General features: G+C 39.9%; 2 protein-coding genes across 2 annotated transcripts in view; one reads left to right on the top strand and one right to left on the bottom strand.

Moving 5' to 3' along the window:
- Positions 1 to 8205: 8205 nt before the first annotated feature.
- On the top strand, positions 8206 to 10576 carry LOC131890128 (helix-loop-helix protein delilah-like). The gene has a single exon (XM_059239409.1). It carries the CDS (start codon positions 8362 to 8364, stop codon positions 9610 to 9612), a length of 1251 nt encoding a protein of 416 aa, XP_059095392.1. The 5' UTR covers positions 8206 to 8361; the 3' UTR covers positions 9613 to 10576.
- A 6578-nt stretch (positions 10577 to 17154) lies between these two features.
- The window catches only part of LOC131889988 (uncharacterized), a gene marked incomplete in the record, with an annotated part of 2214 nt that continues 439 nt past the window's right edge, over positions 17155 to 18929 (bottom strand). Inside the window, 1 exon segment of the mRNA XM_059239229.1 lies at positions 17155 to 18892. Coding sequence (XP_059095212.1) covers positions 17388 to 18892 — 1505 coding nt within the window.

Genomic DNA, 18929 nt, shown 5'->3' with positions numbered 1-18929 from the left:
CTAAGGGACCAGATCCAAGATAAAAACTCTAGATCTGAAATCATCTGATTTTTTAGGGGAAAAGGGTTGCTGGGGTTTCATTGTTTTTTTTCTAATCACTACTAGGAATGTAATCCCCGGTACTTAGTGGCTTTTCCTTTAAATTAGAGGCTATTTTCTGCGGCTTTCCTATATATTTGCCAAAGTTTTCAATAACAAAGGAATTTTGAAATACCGTATAGCCAAATTATCGGGACGTTCAGGTCAGTGTAGAGAAATTTGGGTATATTTTTGTTCGTCTAACCTTGGTTAATACTTCTTCTAATTGAGTTGATTTGGCTCCATAACCTGTCTATTGGTCAAAAACTGCAATTTTTGTCTGTACTCTTTCCCTCGTCGTGCGAAAATGTTAATATAACCGACATGATTTGTTTGCAGTTTCTGGGAATTTTGGGGGAGAGCTCAATCATATTTGGTTTGAATAAAGATTTAGTTAAGGAAATTTCTAATCGTATTTGGGCACACAATATAAAATCAGGGAGTACAGAGGAGCAACTTTGTTGTAATATAGCTACTGGTAAATATTTGTAGTCGTCATAATACAGAATGTGCCTTCAAAGACACTTTATTAAAGCTTTTTTTAGTAGCTTTAAATGCTATCGTTGTTTTGCTCATACAGTACTTTTGTTTGGGGTCTTAGGACATTGAGGTGAACTTATTGTCGTGGAATGGGATCAATGTTCGTTGGATAGTTTGTTTTGTTTGTACGTACCATTCATTACTTTGAGGAGGTCAAAATCATGGGGCAAATTAAGAAAATGTTTCAAAAACCCTAACGTAAAAATAACATAAAAATGACAGTCAAATTTAAGAGTTTTTAGCATATTAATAGACATGAATATACCTACAACAGCAAAGGCGTTCGTTCCTCTTGGTTCCTTGATTACAGTAAGTGCTCCCATATACGATAACAATTTATTTAGCTCATTTTTCTTTTTGAGCCACATGTGTCTCAAAATAACCCCATTTCTTCCTAATCGCCAGCTAACCATCTGGAACTTAAAAAAAAAACAGAAATATCAAATAAGATGAAACATTGGCCTTTTGTCTAAAAAAAAAAAAATATCATTTTTTTCGCCTACCGACGATATCACTGGCAGAAATACGGCACCGACGTCATTCCTTCTAAAAGCTCTGAATTTGTGCTCTTTAGTATTCTCCGGAATTTAGGCCTGTCTGACCTTCCATGTAAAGAAGCCTTGATAAGGTGGGTCCGCATCCTGGTTCAAGTTTAGGCATGGAGTTTCAGGCATAAAGTCAAAGGACAGTTAATCGAGTAGTACTCGTACGAACAAAATGATTCCCATTACCGTGTGGATTTTCTTGCTTCTAAGTTTGATCAAACTACCTTCTGCTCGGAGTCAGGAAGAAATCTCATGTCCCAAGGGATTTGTGATCTATGGTGAGAAATCATACCTAAGAGATGACTCGGAAGCCATCTTCTGCCTTGTCTGCAAGACCAATTCCGCGTTTGCGGAAATTGTGGAAGTTTGCCAAGATCTCGGCTTTTTTGCCAACTTGAGGTTCAAGGCCGTTGTGAACACAGCTTGGATAAAGGCCAAACCGGAGGGATTTATGAGCCACAAACTCTCCTGCGAAGATCCTGGATGGGCTGTTACTAAAGAATCAGGCCAGGATGTGTTTCCATGTGATCCCTTGAACATCAAAACTGGTTTGAAATTCGACATCAATCGAAACTTTACGGATTTGACACAGTTGCTTCAATCACGAGCTTATGTCACAGACAAAAACGTAGAGCGGGAAATCCAAGTATTCGGGCACAAAGTCTTATCGTGTCCAAGTCAAGAAAAGATCAAACGGATCTTCGTGACTTTTACAAAAGGCCAACGGTTGGCCGAGTTACGTCTCTGCATTAAATGTGAATCGTTCTTGATATGCACCTCCAACATGTTACTGTATGGACAGCCTTCGACGGATTTGGCCTTCTCGTATTCTTTAGACGATCATTTCCTTGGTACAGATCTCTCTAATGGAGTCTGTGGTATCACGTATGACCATGAAAATATATTGGAGACCCTTATGGACTCAATCAACTATGTGAAGTGCTTGCATCCCCAATTATTGCTGAGTGATCTTGAACCACCCAACGAGATTACAACCCTGATTGTGATTGGAGGAGCGTTCTTGTGCACTTTTTTTGTAATCGGAATCGCTTTTGTGGTTTCGAAAATGATCAGCAAACACAAATACCTGAGCAACTTTTCCAACACCCTCCATGGAATAGAACCGGAACGAAGAGCCACGTGGATCCCTAAGTGGAAGCTGGCCTCCAAAAAGGCCAAACGGAACACATACTTAGCTCCAAGGAGGCCTGCTTCAGAAAGATCTGAGGATTATGACTACTATTCAGAATACCAAACAGATTCAGCGACATACCTTTCGGCAAGACTTAATATTTAGAAAGTACATCTCATGATCCATCTAAAAGATTGAAATTTGACGTTGATTGTTCAGAAAATAGATCATTGATAGTCTTTTGTAAACATTACAGACGTCATGTTTTTTACGACCGCCAAAAAACTGTATTCACGTTGATGCCCGTGCAACGCAACTATGGTTTAAATCTATAACAAAACCTCCCAGGTGGTAAATGGTCCTTGAAAATTGTCTCTTAAAATATCTGCTCAATCAAAGTTTATCAAAGCCGTTTGACGTATGAACGCGTATCTAAATAAGCACGAGGCTCGTTTCGTCAAGAGTTTTGTCATTTTGATCCCTCACGATGTGGCAAATTTGCAACAAACTTCTAGGATAGCGTTCCCGAGGGACGACAATAAAGAATTTATCTGGTTAAAAGGACTTGGACTTGTGCAACCGGAAAACTTAGTAGCATCTCAAGACGGAAAATATTTGGTTTTCACAATGACATGGCAGTCTTGGATGGGGGAGAAGTTTGCCTTGAGATCTAAATTCAAAGAGCATTTTCTTCATTCAGATCAATGTGGAAGGCTTTTGAGCTGACAAAGTGGCAGATATTAAAGCGGAGTTGATTGATTTCTAGGCTCCGGCACTAAATGGCCTTCAATGGATGTAAACAATCTGAAATTCATAAGCCAGCAATAAATACTATCCATGGTAATCCAAAGAAGTGTTGTTGTTATAAAAAGATAGCTTATGATTGTAATGTCCCTAAAAACAGTTCCTTTGAAAATACATAATTGGGTGGTTGGCATGGTTGAAAAGACGATTCTTCTCTTATTTTTACGCTTGAAAGCTCAGTCGCATAAAGACAAACTACCAAATGTTGCACATTCTTTTCTCATATTGACAGATTCTGAATCCAAACTCTGAACAAAAAATGAGAATAAAAGCCAAAGAGAGAATGCAAAAGTTTTGCATAACCTTTATCTGGGGGCACTCTCTGGCATTTGATAATGCTTTGACTCTTCTCATATTGGAATCTTTGAAACGAAACTTTCCATGATTTTATGGCTCGATTTGCCGCCAGTAAAAGAACCGAAGAATCGTGGAAAATGAGGAAAAATTAGTTGTCAAACAAGCACAGAAGTTGCCAAGGCTAGACTTTTTTAAACATTTCTATTTCCGAAAATGAATCATGCAACGTGATTATCTTTCTGCTAAAAGGTCACAAACACTTTTGAATGCTTAAACTTTAATATATCGTTAATCGTTAGAAATCTCATTATTGGGGTTACCAAAGTTGCAAAATGCAACCTTTTTCCCAAGCCCAGCTTTTGGCCTTTTTTTTCAGGTACAGCTCTCGAGATTGCATCTAATATAAAAGAACGATTAATAGTTTCATCCCATATCCAATAAATGTTTGCGTATTGAAATATTAGAGTCAACTGCCCAGGTCAGGGACGACGCAAAAGTGCACACAGGTGGATGTTAATAGATATAATCGTTAGATAGAAATGGGAGGAGAATAAACGGAGTGGAAGCTATTCAAAACTGATAGAATGATTGAGGCCATTTCTGCAAATTTTTCTCCTTGGTGAAACAAAACCGCAGCTTTCAACCATTGGGGCATTTCATGTCAAGGCACAATGGTAACTACAAAAATTAAAACGATTTTTTTTCAAATACCAACACGTCCAGTTGCGTTTTTCTTTTGTTCATGCAACACAATAACCAGTTTTGGGTGAACAATACATCATTAAGATATGTCTGATCAGTGAATGGTTGTCAATGAATTAGTTTTCTCTCATGGTGATGGGGACCACGTTGAGATATTAACCTTTAATTATAGCAACTACCAAGAAATATACAACGCTTTTATAATGTTCTAAAAATAGGGCATGTAAAGTGAAGGAAATTCAAGGCAAAATGTGGTCCGGCACCCTGATTTTGGGCATTTTGTGGAGGGAGAACTAAGACAAACATCAGAGTCAATTCTGACTGTCTGCCTATTGAATTTTCAATAATAGAGTAATTTTGAGTGACCTGTCATACAAAACCAACAAAATGAACATGTTTGGTGTTAAACAGTGCACTTAGAGGGCTAGTGACAAGCCCTCTAGGTGCACTCACTATCAAATTGGCTCAATACCACAATGCTATTTTCTTAGACAAGCATGTAAAATAGGAAAAAATGTCAAAATTCACTGCATGCACAGTGCAGTTTGGCTGGGGATGTGTTTCTTGATTTTACTCCAAGGAATAACGTCAGTTGTCCAAGAACGCGTTTACTTGGACAAGTCCTATAAGAAAACATGTTTTGCATTCCTGAAGCAGTGCGGAAAAAAGCTAAGAATAGTATTTAATATCACTAAGGAATCACCTAAACACTTTACAACTAAGACGTCGTATTTGTCAACCACGAGTTCAATAAATATTGATCTTGAAATTTGGCAACTTCTATTATCGTTCGTTTAAAAAAGTCTTTGGTACGAGAAAAATAATCATTACAAGTATGACAAAATTGAAAATTATTCTCTCAGATGTATCGTTATAATATTTCAAAAACATGGCTGGCTAGAGTAGCTTTTCATGCTTAAGAAAAACTGACCGGCATTTTTACATCCTGATGAAGTTTTAAGCGGCAACATTTGACATTTTTAAGTTTAAAAAGATATTTACGAAAATAAAGGAATGTCAGTTATTTTCATGCTATCAAAGAAGTACATCATCTGACTTGGCAATAACTTTGAATATAGTTCGGTTATTTTTTGATCTATTTTGCTGAAAGTTTCAAAGTGGAATAACTAAGCATCAGCTAAATAAATATATTGATAAAATCTGATGTCAGTGCATAGCTAAGAGTACTAATGATATTGTTCGCCTAGGTTTTGGACAACCAACAATGCTCTATAATGTTATTTACAATGTAATAATGTACTAATCTGAGCTACTTTCAAGCATGCTTATTCAACAAAATAAATGTTCCTTTTGCTTTGAGCAAACATTTAATCAGAAATTTTAACCACTGTGAAGGGTCAAAGACAAAACCAATTGTTATTGTATTTGGGCCAGTTGTGACTCCGAGACTCCGAGGAGTAAGTCCTCATGACCCATATCTCCTTGCAACAAGGATCAATTTGATCCATTGTTCATCAATGTAAGTATAGTTATGAGTGGCCCTTGAAAAAATATCTGTTTTCAATTAACTCTCAAGATATGTCTGGTTTTTCCCGGATCTTGGCTTTTTATTCAGTTTCGACTGAAAAGGAGTAGATCGATACATGAAAATACAGCAATTGCTGCAGAATTCAGATAGATCGCCAGGGGCAGAAAAAACGAGTCGCTATTAACACAACTGACTTTATTACTACTGCATTTCACACACACACACACACCAGTTGGTGCTATCAATCTCAGAATCCATCGCCATCTGCCGTTTCAAGGACAGTTTTATTGAAAAGTAACTTGTTCAAAAGCCAAGTGAGAAATCGGACACAATCGTCCAATGTTTTACGTCTCATGTTGACAAGGGACAATAAAGCTACATTTAGGCTTCCATTTTTTGCATTAGACTAGTTCATAAAATATACAGTAATTAAGCAAATTGTCTTTCAGATTTGGGCTTGGGAGAAAAAAAATAATCATTGACCTTAACTTGCAGGGCTTTTATTACTCAAATCACATAAATTAGACTTTGACAATAAGTTTGATTTGTTTTGAATTTATACTGAATGGTGATAGTTGGGGCTCTAAGCTTTGATTTGTCTGAGCGAATAAGTCAAGGATGAAGTACAAATAACAAAGTTGATTTAATTATTTCTAGATTGACGTCGCTGAGATCTGGGGGTTTCAGTACGAATAATAACGATTTCCAATATCCAATAATGAACGGGGGCAAGCGTTATTCTATTGTGCAAGCCTTTATTGCGATCGGGTTTTCATTGCGGTAAAAATTAATGATTATTTCAATAACCACGCAAATAAAATACATTTTAGTTGGCTTCGCTTCACAAACCCTTAATTATTGGAGCGCTATAACTGTTACTTTTACAAAGGAACATTTATTGACAATGTAAATAATCCCAATTTGAAGTGTACTCATCAAAATATCTCATGGCAAATATTGTTGAAACTTCCCGGAAAAATAGCTTTCAAACGAAATTCTTTCGGCGGCTGCAAAATTGGTTATTGGAAGATTCACTGATTATTTCAATATTGAAGATAAAAGGACATAAATCTAGTCACCCTTTGAGTTACCTCGCAAAATCGGCTGGTGATTTTTCCATTACAAAGTGTTGATCCATATTTTTTCTTAGCACCAATTTCAAAGGTAAGCAAAAGATAATAACGGTCCAAACTACAGACGCGGGAAAATCGGACTCTAAAATCTGAAGAATTATGCAAGTACACCAAGCTTCTCCACCACTTTTCTATACTCAGTATACAGTGGGTAGCAAAAATTCAACTGATCCTATATCTGGAGAGGTTTTGAACAATAGTTTTGATTTTCTCTGATCAATCCCACCATCAAAGGCTGTCTAAATGAGACAACTTGTTGAAGCAATGCATCATCTATAAAAAAACCTGATGAAGTATTGCATCTTCAAGACTTCTTCGCCCGTGCCTCAATGACACATATCTGAAGAGTGAAGACCAACTGCACATGGCATCCGTACTTACCCTGGGTCGGGATACGTACGTAAAGGCAAAGAGCAAAGAGCAAAGTCAGTCAACATGTGTGGAAGTTCGTAGTGCCCGACTACTGTTCTACCCTCACCTCTCTTTCTCTTGGTTTGTTTCACCTCTGTCCAACCAACCCAACCCGAGTTGCGTCTTTGGGGGTTGAAACCGAGGGTTCTTTTTTCTCCCCGCTCTATCGGCAAAGAGAGAGAGGCTCTTCAAAGAACACCTGTTCTCTTATTTCCTTCATGATAAGACACAAACATCCAACGTCTTGATAGTTGATGGTAAATATGAAATTCACATTGGAAGCGAATGGAATGACTCTTGGCACGGGCTTGGAGTATTATTGGGTATGGATGGAACGCCATCCAGATGGAGGAATGATGTTATTATGTTGTGAGCGATCGGCATTATCCATATTAAGGAGCTACTTGGATGGTCGCCAATGGCTTTTGTCGCATCATCATAGAGAGAATATTCCCCTACGAACAAGCCTTTATTGGCCCAAATATGGACAAGGGTGAGTCCATCCCAGACTAAATTCACTCTCCCGATGTCTTTGTTCCATAAATCGAACTTATCGACATGATGCATCAAGAGATCTTCGTATCCATCCATCCACCCACTGGTTTTGAACATCTCAAAACAATACCATGCTCCATAGGACTTAATCAAGACACTTGTCCAAATCACATAGAAAGACAGACGCACACACACACACACAAGGTCATATCTAAAGCTGAGAAAAAAAATAACCATATCTGAAGGATATGGTCAACCATCAGATTCACCTTGTGTCCAAATTCAATTGGTTTGGTCTATCACTCAAATCTGTCGCAAGGATACCAACTCAAAGCACGTATCCTGATTTATGATTGGGTCCGCCACTTTCGAGAAGTCTCTCCTGGCCAACGGCGAACCCCGGAGCAAAGTACCGTTGGAGGCAACGGGTCGCCTTCGGCCTAACAATCGACCGACCGACGACCGACCGACGACCGACCGAACCGACGGCAAACAACCAGAAGTGATCTGAACGAACGCCACTTGCTTGGTCCTGGTCGGTTTGGTTCATCTTAACTTTTCATTTCATCAGTTGGATGTTGGCCTTAAGGGTTGACGGTTGACGACTGAAGTTCGTTTGGGGAAATAAAAAAGCTCTTAAGTGCAAAGGTTGCAAAAAAGTTTCGATAAGGTGGAGAGCGACGCGATTTTTTGCCATCAACCTTCAAGTGAAATTAGTTGCAATCAGCCCTCAAAATGTGCGACGCCCTCCAACTCAATTGGAAGTTGAACCCGAATGTGAAGAATTCTAAAAAATCGACAGGATCTCTGAGCTGTGTCAAGCAACCCTTGTCTCATTCCAACACCAAAGTGAATGTCCGTAAAGGCATGTGTGACGACGAGGATGATCAAGAAGACGAAGAGGATGGTTCAGGATCATCCAAATCTTACACTTTGAGAGCGTGTTCCATCCAAAAGAGAATGGAGACCGAGCATCGCAAGACTTTACCTCGGAAACGGGGACCCAAGCCTAGGCCGAAGACGCTTCCTATGAGTAAATACAGGCGCAAAACGGCCAACATGAGGGAGAGACAACGAATGGGAGAGATCAATACCGCTTTTGAGCGTCTCCGGGATAAGATCCCCAATCCCGTTCTTTCTGGGCGTGGCAAGTGCGAGAAATTGACCAAGATCAACATTCTCCACGTCACAATAAACTACATTCGTGCCATGGAGAACCTTTTGAACACGGGTGACTCCGGGATTCGATCCTTCAGTGAAATGGTCCGGAACCCGATCCGTCCCAACGAGAAGCCGAATAAGTTTGAAAACGCCATATTTGAAGGTGAAATGGAAGGAGGTGACTATGACTCGGAAACTGGGTCTCCAATAACAAAGAAGGCCATTGAGGACGAAGGCTCTGGAAGGAAGAAGGTCTCAAGAAGACCCCTGAAGAAGGCCGAAAAGGTCAAGTCAACGGAGAAGCTACCTGGGATGTCATCCACCTACCCGTATGGCTCCCAGCGACAAGATCCCCAATCCAGTTCCAATTGTGCGCCTGGTTCGTTTTCATCCACTTTCAACTTCTCGCCAACCACCTCGGCGACCTCCTCAGATTCCTCGAGCACTTACACGCCGATCAAGTCCTGCTTTGGTACTTCTTCTCCCTTTTCCGATTCCGGTGTCTCTTCCTTGTCTTCCGCCGAACCTTCTCCTTCTCAAGGTTCTCGTATGGGGCTCTGTCCGCTCCCTTCGGACAAGATGGACCAAATCGATCCCTTGTTGGGGAGCTCATTTCTCAATGGGGTCCATCTGAATGGACCACCAGTGAGTGCCATGACTTCCATGGTGACATCGACGCCTCTCAAGCAATTCCAACCCTTTGAGGTCACTGAAGACGACCTTCTGAAAGATGTGGCTGGTTTCGTGGACTCTCTGGACGGAACTGAGTTTCCTGATATTACCTTTGACGATCCATTTGAGTTCTTCCCCAAAACCATGTCTTGAAGGGACATGGCCGATTTTTTTATGCAGCATTGTGCTGATGAAGGAGAGTTGAACCAAGTTTGTACAATACCTTCTACGTCTGTCTAATCCTATGCCCACCAACCTCATCATGTCCATCTACCAAACTTGTTAAATATAAGATTGTTTTCTATCAAAAAGCAAACCTCCCTGATTCGGAATGCCGTTCAGATTCAATCTTTGTTGTCTTTGGATGCCATGCGGAAATCAAACCATATACCGTGAGTTTGTTTTCTCAAGAGTCGTCAGTGTTCACTTTTGGTCTTTCCGAGCTTTTTGTCGAATCTTGTGTGTATGCTTTTTTAGTTTCATCGGTAGAATTCCTTTGAACCTTTCATCGCATGACATCCATCCAAGTTTTTTTCCCCATTAATTTTCCCAGATTCGGTGAGAAAACATGCGTGAAATACCAGTCCATTGGGTTATCTAAACATTGAATCGGAATTCGGAATGCATTCAGCTCAAGACGGGATGGACACTTTACAGCCATAACGAAACCCAGCAGAACACCGCTGCACTCTGCCAGTTCACTGTACGTTCTCTGTACTACGCATTGTCGTAGAGTTCGTAATGTTTAGATTTGGAAATTGAAAAGGATGCCCTGAATAGGTCGGCGATTTTGATATAAAAACATGGCGAAACTCCTTGTGAAGCGCTACTGTGTGTAGTGTGTGCATCTTTGGACTCTTTCGTCGAAGAAACTCGGGGAAAGTGGATAGATCTCGTCCCACAAAATGAAGAAAAAGGGGCTCCATTAAAATCGTGTTTTGGCTGGCTGATGAAGTCAATGATAATCTACACTGACAGAGGAGATCCACGAGATTTTCGTCACAAAAGACGTAGTAGCATCAAATATTTTGTCATGGAATACAAGTAATAAAGTTTCATACTTTTTTCTTATGCCGAAATAAGCAAGCTTTTGCTTAGATAACTGTTGAATATAATCCTCCGGGGATTCCATTATTGTAGCAGAAAAGGAATCAATGTTGTTTTGTTAAATTTCAGAGTTCGAAATAAACTACAGCAACTCCCTCGTCAAAAAATGAAAATTCAAATTTTCAATAGTTGATGCAGCTTTTCCCCCTCAAAAGCCTTACGAAGAACATATGGGGTAGGCAATGGTTGCAATAAACATAACCTACTGCATCCCTATTCAGATTTTGATGCCTGGAAGGAACATTTTCAAACCAATCCCAACAAATTTGCTTGAGGTGAAGAAGATTGAATTCCATTACTTGCGGTCAAATTATATTCTCTCCCCAGAGACAACCAATGGCTCGTTACCAAATTCGAGCCACGTGAATTTCGCCGGGACTGTCCGAAATGTTCATTTTCATGGGCAAAAAGACCAATGAGCTGGAGGGAGCCTCATTGTTCAAACTTGCATATCGATTGAAAGACATTCTTCCGATATCAATGCAATGGTGGCTTGACACATTCACATCAAAGGGATCGACAAAAACCTCCCCGAAGTGAATAATCATACCATTCCGATAAGGGAAAGAATTCCATCCAAGTTAATTTTGATTCTCAGCCCAGAAAGAGTAAGACAGAGAGAAGGAGGAAAGGAAGGAATAGGAAAGAGACACAAAGACGGACAAAGAAATACGTTAAACTGAGAGCTCCCTTATTTGACGACGAACTACTCTTAGAATAATGCTTTTACAATGTTTGAGTTTGAAAACACTGATAAGATAATTAGTTTGAAACATAATGTGAGTAGGATGGTCTTTTTTGAGACCGGACAGGTACTCGCTATTCCTTTGAGGAGGCACAACGAAGAGGGCAATCTGGTGTCAATGATTGGTTGGCCGTATTTGAAATCCCATATTTCAAAGCGTGGTGGCTCCTCTGCCATCTGAAAGGGCATAACACGCCCACAGGAACACTTAAATTCGATTATGTCCAGCCAACAGCCCTCTTCTTTCATGTGCGAAGTGGACAATCACCCGATTGCAGCAATCCCAAGCTTTGAGATTATTCTTTATAATTAAGGCTCTTTTAACGCGCATATTTGTGCTTTCAAACGATTTGTGCAATTCGTTCATTGTTTACAATATACTCCCGGTGTAGCAACACAATTTTCAATCTCATTCTTTGATTAGATATGCAAAAGAAGCTGTTTTTCTTAAAGAGTACCGAATCTAGTTCATGCTGGTCTTTAAATGGTTACTTTAGCACTTAATAGTACTACATTAAAATGAGACATTCGAGAACCATAGAACCATAGAAATGGTTCGACCATAGAATATGGCATTCCAGAAATGAGAATCAATTTTTAAGTAAAAGACCATTATGGAACAAAAAGTTCTAAAGAATTCTCCCAAAATGGTATTTGAATGAGGTATTTTCGCTCATTGAGTTGGAAAACATATTTTGATAAGGATGGTACACTCAATTTGGGCTACTCTCTACATGCTTTTTGTGTCAGAGTTTGTGTAACTTTATTTTATTTGATGCAATATATATTTTGCTATGTGGATCACATTCTAGTCAGATAGTTTATTAGTCTGATCATTTCATTCTATTATTCTTTTAGGGATATCTGACCATAATATTTAGAAGCACACTTTTATACATCTCACAAATTGACATGACCGAGAGGCGCGATATAAATTGTTATTTTGTGTTTTTTTTTATTGAATGGAAGTCATTTTGACTTGAATATTGGCTAAACAATATGGCTGTAAAAGCAAAACTATTTTAATTTTCATGTCTATAACCTTTACTTTCAATAAGACAAAGGAAACCTAACACCCCTGTTGTAAATTGAATCTCATAAGAATGGAGGGGAAATTGTGTGAAAATATTTTTGTCATTAAAGACCACTTTTAAACATATTTGCACTCTTCATCTTTAATTGCACCATTTCACTTTCATTTGGCACTTTTTTCTGCATATTTGGACTGCATACGGTGTTTTGATTTGATTTAGCGATGTCTTGGCGTTAGAATTGGTCCCAATTTTTTTAATTAAAGGTTACCACCGAGATGAATATGGAAAAAGCCGAATTTTGAACAATTGGTGTCATAAAATAAATGCGTTTTCCGTCCTGAACTGCTGGAGATTCCATTCCCAGTAGCGGCAAGGAAGCCCGCAAACAAATGATTTTGAGGGCCAAAAGCAGTTCTTCCCATCATTGTCATGAGTTGAAAACCATGATTGAGAAACAAGTGAAAACAGTTATGAAAAATGCCACCTTCAAGTCAAAAGAAACAAGCAAAGCAAGGCGTTAAGATGGTTAAGTAGCCCCCCAAACCGCAGTATTGGTGCTTTACCCACTTTCCCTGTTTCTTCCAGGCTAAATGGTTTCTTTTTTTGAAAGAGATTAGAATGATTCCCATTTCTCAAAAAAATATAGCCTGTAATTTCTTTGAGGTCATAATGGTAAATATTCTAATTCTTCTAAATTAGGTCAATAATGGCGACCTTTGCTGGGTAAAAGGCAAAAAGCAAGGGGAAGCAGCAATCTTTGACCAAAACAAAATATGCAAATTGTGTCTGAAATTGAGGCTTTCTGCTTTGAAGAAAGGATTTGAATATGCCTTCCATTGATTTCATTTACACTTTTTTGTTCCACTTTTGGCCCTTGTTTGTACCATTTTGGCACTTTTTAGCTTATTTTATTGCTTCTTTTTGTCTCTAAAAGGCTTTGCTATTTTGCCCGTCCCTACTCATATCATAAGTCTCTGTTGTTGAGTTGCTCAAAAAAAAAATCTTACCGTCACTGGTGAAAAAAAGCATATCTACACTGATCAAAGTTGGCTTTTAATTGTTTCGAGTCAATTTTTTATCTTCAAAGCCCGTTATTATAAGGAAAAATCAATGGCCATTAATCTCTTCAATTCTTTAAGCTTGTATGTCAAAAAATCACATTGTTGAAGCCTTAAACTCGTTTGCCTTTTCATACCGTCTTGTTTGAAGAAAAGCTCGGATCGGGTAAGCCCTCGCTCTTCTTTTCAAATTTAGAAGCATAATCGGGTGAAATTGCCAAAGATACTTTGACATTGTTGAGTTTCTTCAAGCCTCATTCTTAAAAGATTCATGTAAATAAAGCAACCGGTATTGAATAAATGGTTATTTCTCACCCCCCCACTAAATCATTGCTAATTCTTTCAATATATCATCAATATGCAGGAGGCAAATTTATGGTCTTTAGAGGTCAAGTTTGTGCATATCATGCCATGATAATGTTTGAAGCGTTGAGAACGGGAAAATATGTCTTTTTTCATCATCATCTGAGACACCACTTTTACTGAACGAGCTCTGAGTTAAGATGCTTTTTGGAAACTGACTTTTGAATTTCTTTGGATATTGTAGTGTTTGTGACTAATTTCTTTGACAAATCTTAGATCCTTAGACCAAAGAGGAAGGTTCAGGTTTAGATACCAAACTGTAGTGTGGGGATAATCGATGCGTTTTATCACTAATGTTAAGTGTTGAGTGGGGTCGAATTTTTCTTGTGACTCAAACAGTTTTCATTTTGACGCCCTTTATTCTTTCCCTCTAAATTCCAATTTTTGATTTGCATTTCACGTCCTCTATTTTGTAATATATATCAATTGCCACGAATTAATTGTTGCAGTTGATTATTCAGCATGAAATTTTAGGATTAACACCGTGTTAAACAAACAAATAGTTTATACCAATGCAAACTTGCCTCGATGTTATCCCTGCGTAAAATGACGTTTTCTGTACTTATCAAGAACAAGTCCATCAATCAATAGTCAGAATTGATACACCAAAAGACTAGCAAATTGAACATGTCTCTTCCATGTCTATTTTTGGTAGAGAGAAATTTGTTCCCATCCTCGAAACTTGGATCAAGAGAAAACGTGCAAATTGAGCACTAACCATGCCAAATATTTGGTTCCGAAACAGTTTTGTGGGGATTTCCAGTCCTTGAAGAGGCAATGTTTGTGAAGGTTATGAATGTCTGATAACCAAAATTGCAATTTTAATGTGCAATATGAATACCTTTGAGCAACAACCATTGTTTGACGTATTAGCGTACACAACCCAAGCATGAAAAGTTCGTGTTAACTTAGGAGCTCACATACCTTTAACATGGTTTGATATGAGTGGGAATCTACGTGCCATTTTCAATATGAGAATATTCCAAGGGCAATGCTTGTGCTTAAAAAGTCCGTTGAGGCATTTGACAAGACACGATGCAGTATTTAATTTTAATTTAAAAATCATTAATCAATAAAAAGGACAAATGACGAACATATTTGCCCTAAGTATTGATTTGATGTATGTATTAAAGACTCAAAAGGCGTCAAATACTTCCTTTGGTTAGTAACAAAATATGTCCAAACTTGGGCAGGAACTCCTGAAGTGCTTGAGTTCTTCTTGAAACATTAAAACAGTGAATTATTTAGCCTATGTAACTTCAATAAGTATGAATGATATGGAGACAGGTAAAAAGCCCAATAACGATTGATGCGGATTACAGTTGGCCATTTATTGCAAAATATGAGGTAACACCCGAGTGAATGTTTGTGGCGCCATCTATCACGTTAAGGGTTTGGTATTCTCTAATAACCTTCTTTGGAATCAGGTCATTTATTGACACGATTTGCCTGCACATTGTCCGTGTTCGAATGAAACTATAGCAAAACACACAGTTTTTATGATTAGACATAGGGTCCTCCGACTATCAAGCAATTGATGACAATAATAGTGATTAATAATTGCCTTCAACCTCAAAAGATTTCAGGCAATTCAATTAGACTCATGTTCCATTAGTGCAGTCAATGGTGAATCTCGCTGCTAAACACGCAAAACATAAAAGATATGACCTCAGAAGACTGCCAAAGCCTCCAAACTGGTCACTGAGTTACAACAGAGATTATGTATTCATGGCCTCTCTTGTCGTCTGAGCTTGACCCCAATGGTTATGAAAACAATCGGAAAGAATTGGAGCGTTTGGCTTAGTTGGATAATAAAATACGTCGACAAGCCCAAGGTTCCAATGGGTGTCCCCCTGTTATCAATGACAAGTGGTTTGCTGATCTGTCGTGGGGTTGATTTTGCATTAAAAATTTGCATTTTGTGTGGTTCTCCACCCTATGAGACTCTGATCAGTGTGCTTCTTGGTTGACTTTAACGATCTGTTAAACCATTAACATCTCGCCTACCGCCTCTTAAAGCCCTGGGATTCTGGTTCGAATTCCAGAAAATGGATATCTATAAACGAGCATATTCCGAAGTAGTTTGTCCCGAAATGCGACAAGAGTGGCATTGTTCCACCCGGATTGGAACATGAAGCGGAAAAAGTTGGAGCCATCTCCAAGTTATGAATTGTTAATGAGACCCTCGTTCCATTGAATCAACATGTCTCTTTCAAAGTTCTCGAAGCTCATGTAGCTCTCACGCAGCATGTACAGTATAAGTGTAAATAAACCGACTTGCTCAGGTTTTCCAATGAAAGGGAACAAACTTTTGGGCTGGGTTGTATGCAAAGCATGAACATGCTAGTGCTGTCAGCACTTGTTATCATTAGCATTCCAAGTTGAATTCATTCTGGGCTGTTTTCTGGGCCAAGCTAGTCGGCTTTGAATGAGAATATCATTACTGATGTCCATGTTATTGAGTGAAAAAATGGGCCAACCCAACAACAAATCATCCGAGTTATTTCCAATCAGGAAAAAAAAACTTGAATTAGTTAGTCATCATATCGTATTTTCTGCCCTTGGGTCTCCTCCCTTTTACCTAGCCCAAGGAACCCCCGACGAAACATTCCAAGATCGAGATCGTACACCTCACTCGTCCGATTATTCTAGAGCCCTGTAGCTCAAACCACGTTTCAACGACTCATTCGCGTCTGGTGGGTGGGATGGATGATAGGTTGGTTGGTCTGAAACGAGCCCAAGAAGGCATTTAAATCCAGTATCGCGATGGTACGCGCTCCCGGTGGAAGCAAAGTGAGTACCGGAGCCGCTGAAGACACTCCACAAGCAAGTCTGCCAATTCCTGATGCCGTTCACCACACGAGCTAAACTCAGTGATGATCTCATCCCTGAAATGGATGGCATCTTGCACTTAGGGTTCAAATTTGAGCTTTAACTGGGTTATCTTGGACATGGTTTGAGTGCCATGAATTTTGGGTCAATACAGAACGGGATCTAAAGAGTGCCGTGATAGTCAGACTAGCTAAAGTTTACCCAGAAAAAGGGGAGGTTCGGTCTGAACTTGGAGTGGGAACCCTGGCTCTAATTCTTCACATAGTCACAGTACACACACCTTAGGTACCAGAGACCTGTCTGGAGGGGGGTTTCCTGAAACATGAGAGACGTTCTCAAAGCTAAATTCTCGACGGTTTTGCCAATCTAAAGCCCAATGTGTAAGACACTTTCAGTTTCACAGATTGCACTATTGCAAAGGTTTGACATGCCTGTTTTGAGAGTCAATTGTGCCAACAAGATCAAGCCTGATTTGGGCGACTACCAGCGGCTGACTGACTGCTCGTTTGGTCGTTTGGCCGATGGCTATCGGGGGCCATAATTTTGGCACCGTTGGTTGGGATCAAAAAAGTGATTCGAATGTGTATTTCAATGATGACAATGATCAATTTGATAGCTACACATTTTTCAGGACACGAAAGGGTTGCATTAGTCAAGGCCAAGCAAACCACACACACCGAATGAGGGTCAACCAAATGGGCCTGACAATCATGTTAGTATGCATCAGGGGCCGTATTTGGCTCGAATTCGGGAGATGCATAATCGTTCAGTAGATTATGAGTAATAGACCTAAATGGGCTCATTGAGGATCAGTTGCCTTATTAGATTAAGCGTGTAAGCGGGATCTTCATAAATGAAATAGTCTAGTCCACAATAATCTTGTGTGCATTCGACGATGCGTCCCCCATTTTGGGCAAGAGATCGCTTCTCCATAATGGCCAGTTTGTTCTGTGCCTTCTTGAAGTGGCAATCGCTCTCACTGAGGTTGTCCTCAAAATCGCGATTGTCCCGACAAACGTGCCTTTCAATTTGTGCATCTGATAATGCTGACATGATGACATGGACAGGAATCCTCGGATCGATAGGCAGGCTTGAATTCAAGTTTTTGGCTGAGAATGACGGCTCCCAATATTTGATGATCCACGTCTTCTCGGTTATGGATTGCCATCGTTGCTCCATTCGATCGTCCAAGGACCAGTACTTATTGTTGGTAGGCTTTTGAGGAACGAAACTACTCATCAAACCGAAAGGTACAGCAACGCTGTTGAAGATACCGAGGAGCTTTCGATTGGTGTCAATCGCTTGATGCCAAATGAGGTCTCGTTGGGTTTCCGTCACATTTTTTAGGGTGACCAAGGATTTTAGGCTGAAATTGGGCGTGAGGGCATCCAAAAGAATGACAGAAGAAACAAGCGAAGGGTTGGCTTGAGCAAGCTGGAGGACAATTTGACCTCCACCGGTGCTGCCTCCTATGAACACATATGGACCTTGAAAATCAGGCTCTTCCTCGGCGAGTGCTTGAATGAATTTTGAATAGTAATATTTCGGTCTGAATTGATGGCGAAAGGCGTATTCAGAGAATCCAGTACCTGGTTTGTCCCAAATGCAAACTCTGAAGCCATCCTGGACGAGAAGAGGAAATATGCCCAACCACTCGACCATTCCGTGACTGATATCATGTTCAAGAATAAGGGTGGGATACTCGGTCGAGTTGCCTTCGCAACGGTAGTAAATGGATTGTGTGTCCGGATATGTAGCGGGGCCCAAGGGAAGATCCAGGAACTCTCCTTCTTTGGGTGCATGGTGCTGAATCCCCATTCCATGGGCGATTGCTCCTTTCATGAGCAAGCAAGCAAATACCAAGACCAGCAGCTTGAGTCCACAATTGAAATAGAAGAGTACCCAACCACAACAACCCCAACCATCACTATTGGATCGCCGGCCATCGTAGAGAATATCCAAGTCATCACTGGAGTCGCTGATCAGTCTAGATTGCTCAGAAATGGGATGGATCACTCTGTTCTTCTTCTTCGAGGGAGGAGGCGAGGGACCCGAAGTGGAAAGGCAGTAAACATTCAAAATACACATCACAATGATTGACATGCTCCAAAGGCCCACGTCGCCACGGCCATAAACGTCCCAACTGGCCGCAATCTCGAGGAAAATCACGGCCATGAGAATAAAGTAGGCATTGTTCAAGATTATGGACGGCTTGGACTGACCCGTGATGCCGGCTTTGGCTTGGATCATGACCCCTTGAACGGCGAAAAACGCGAGCATACTCGAAAACCAAATGTTGATGAACCGGTTACTAATGGACCAATGCGATGG

Source organism: Tigriopus californicus, chromosome 11 (genome assembly GCF_007210705.1).
Source record: "Tigriopus californicus strain San Diego chromosome 11, Tcal_SD_v2.1, whole genome shotgun sequence".
NCBI classification, from domain to species: Eukaryota; Metazoa; Arthropoda; class Copepoda; order Harpacticoida; family Harpacticidae; genus Tigriopus; species Tigriopus californicus.
Note: the sequence above shows the minus strand (reverse complement) of the source record. Positions and strands in the feature narration are given on the sequence as shown.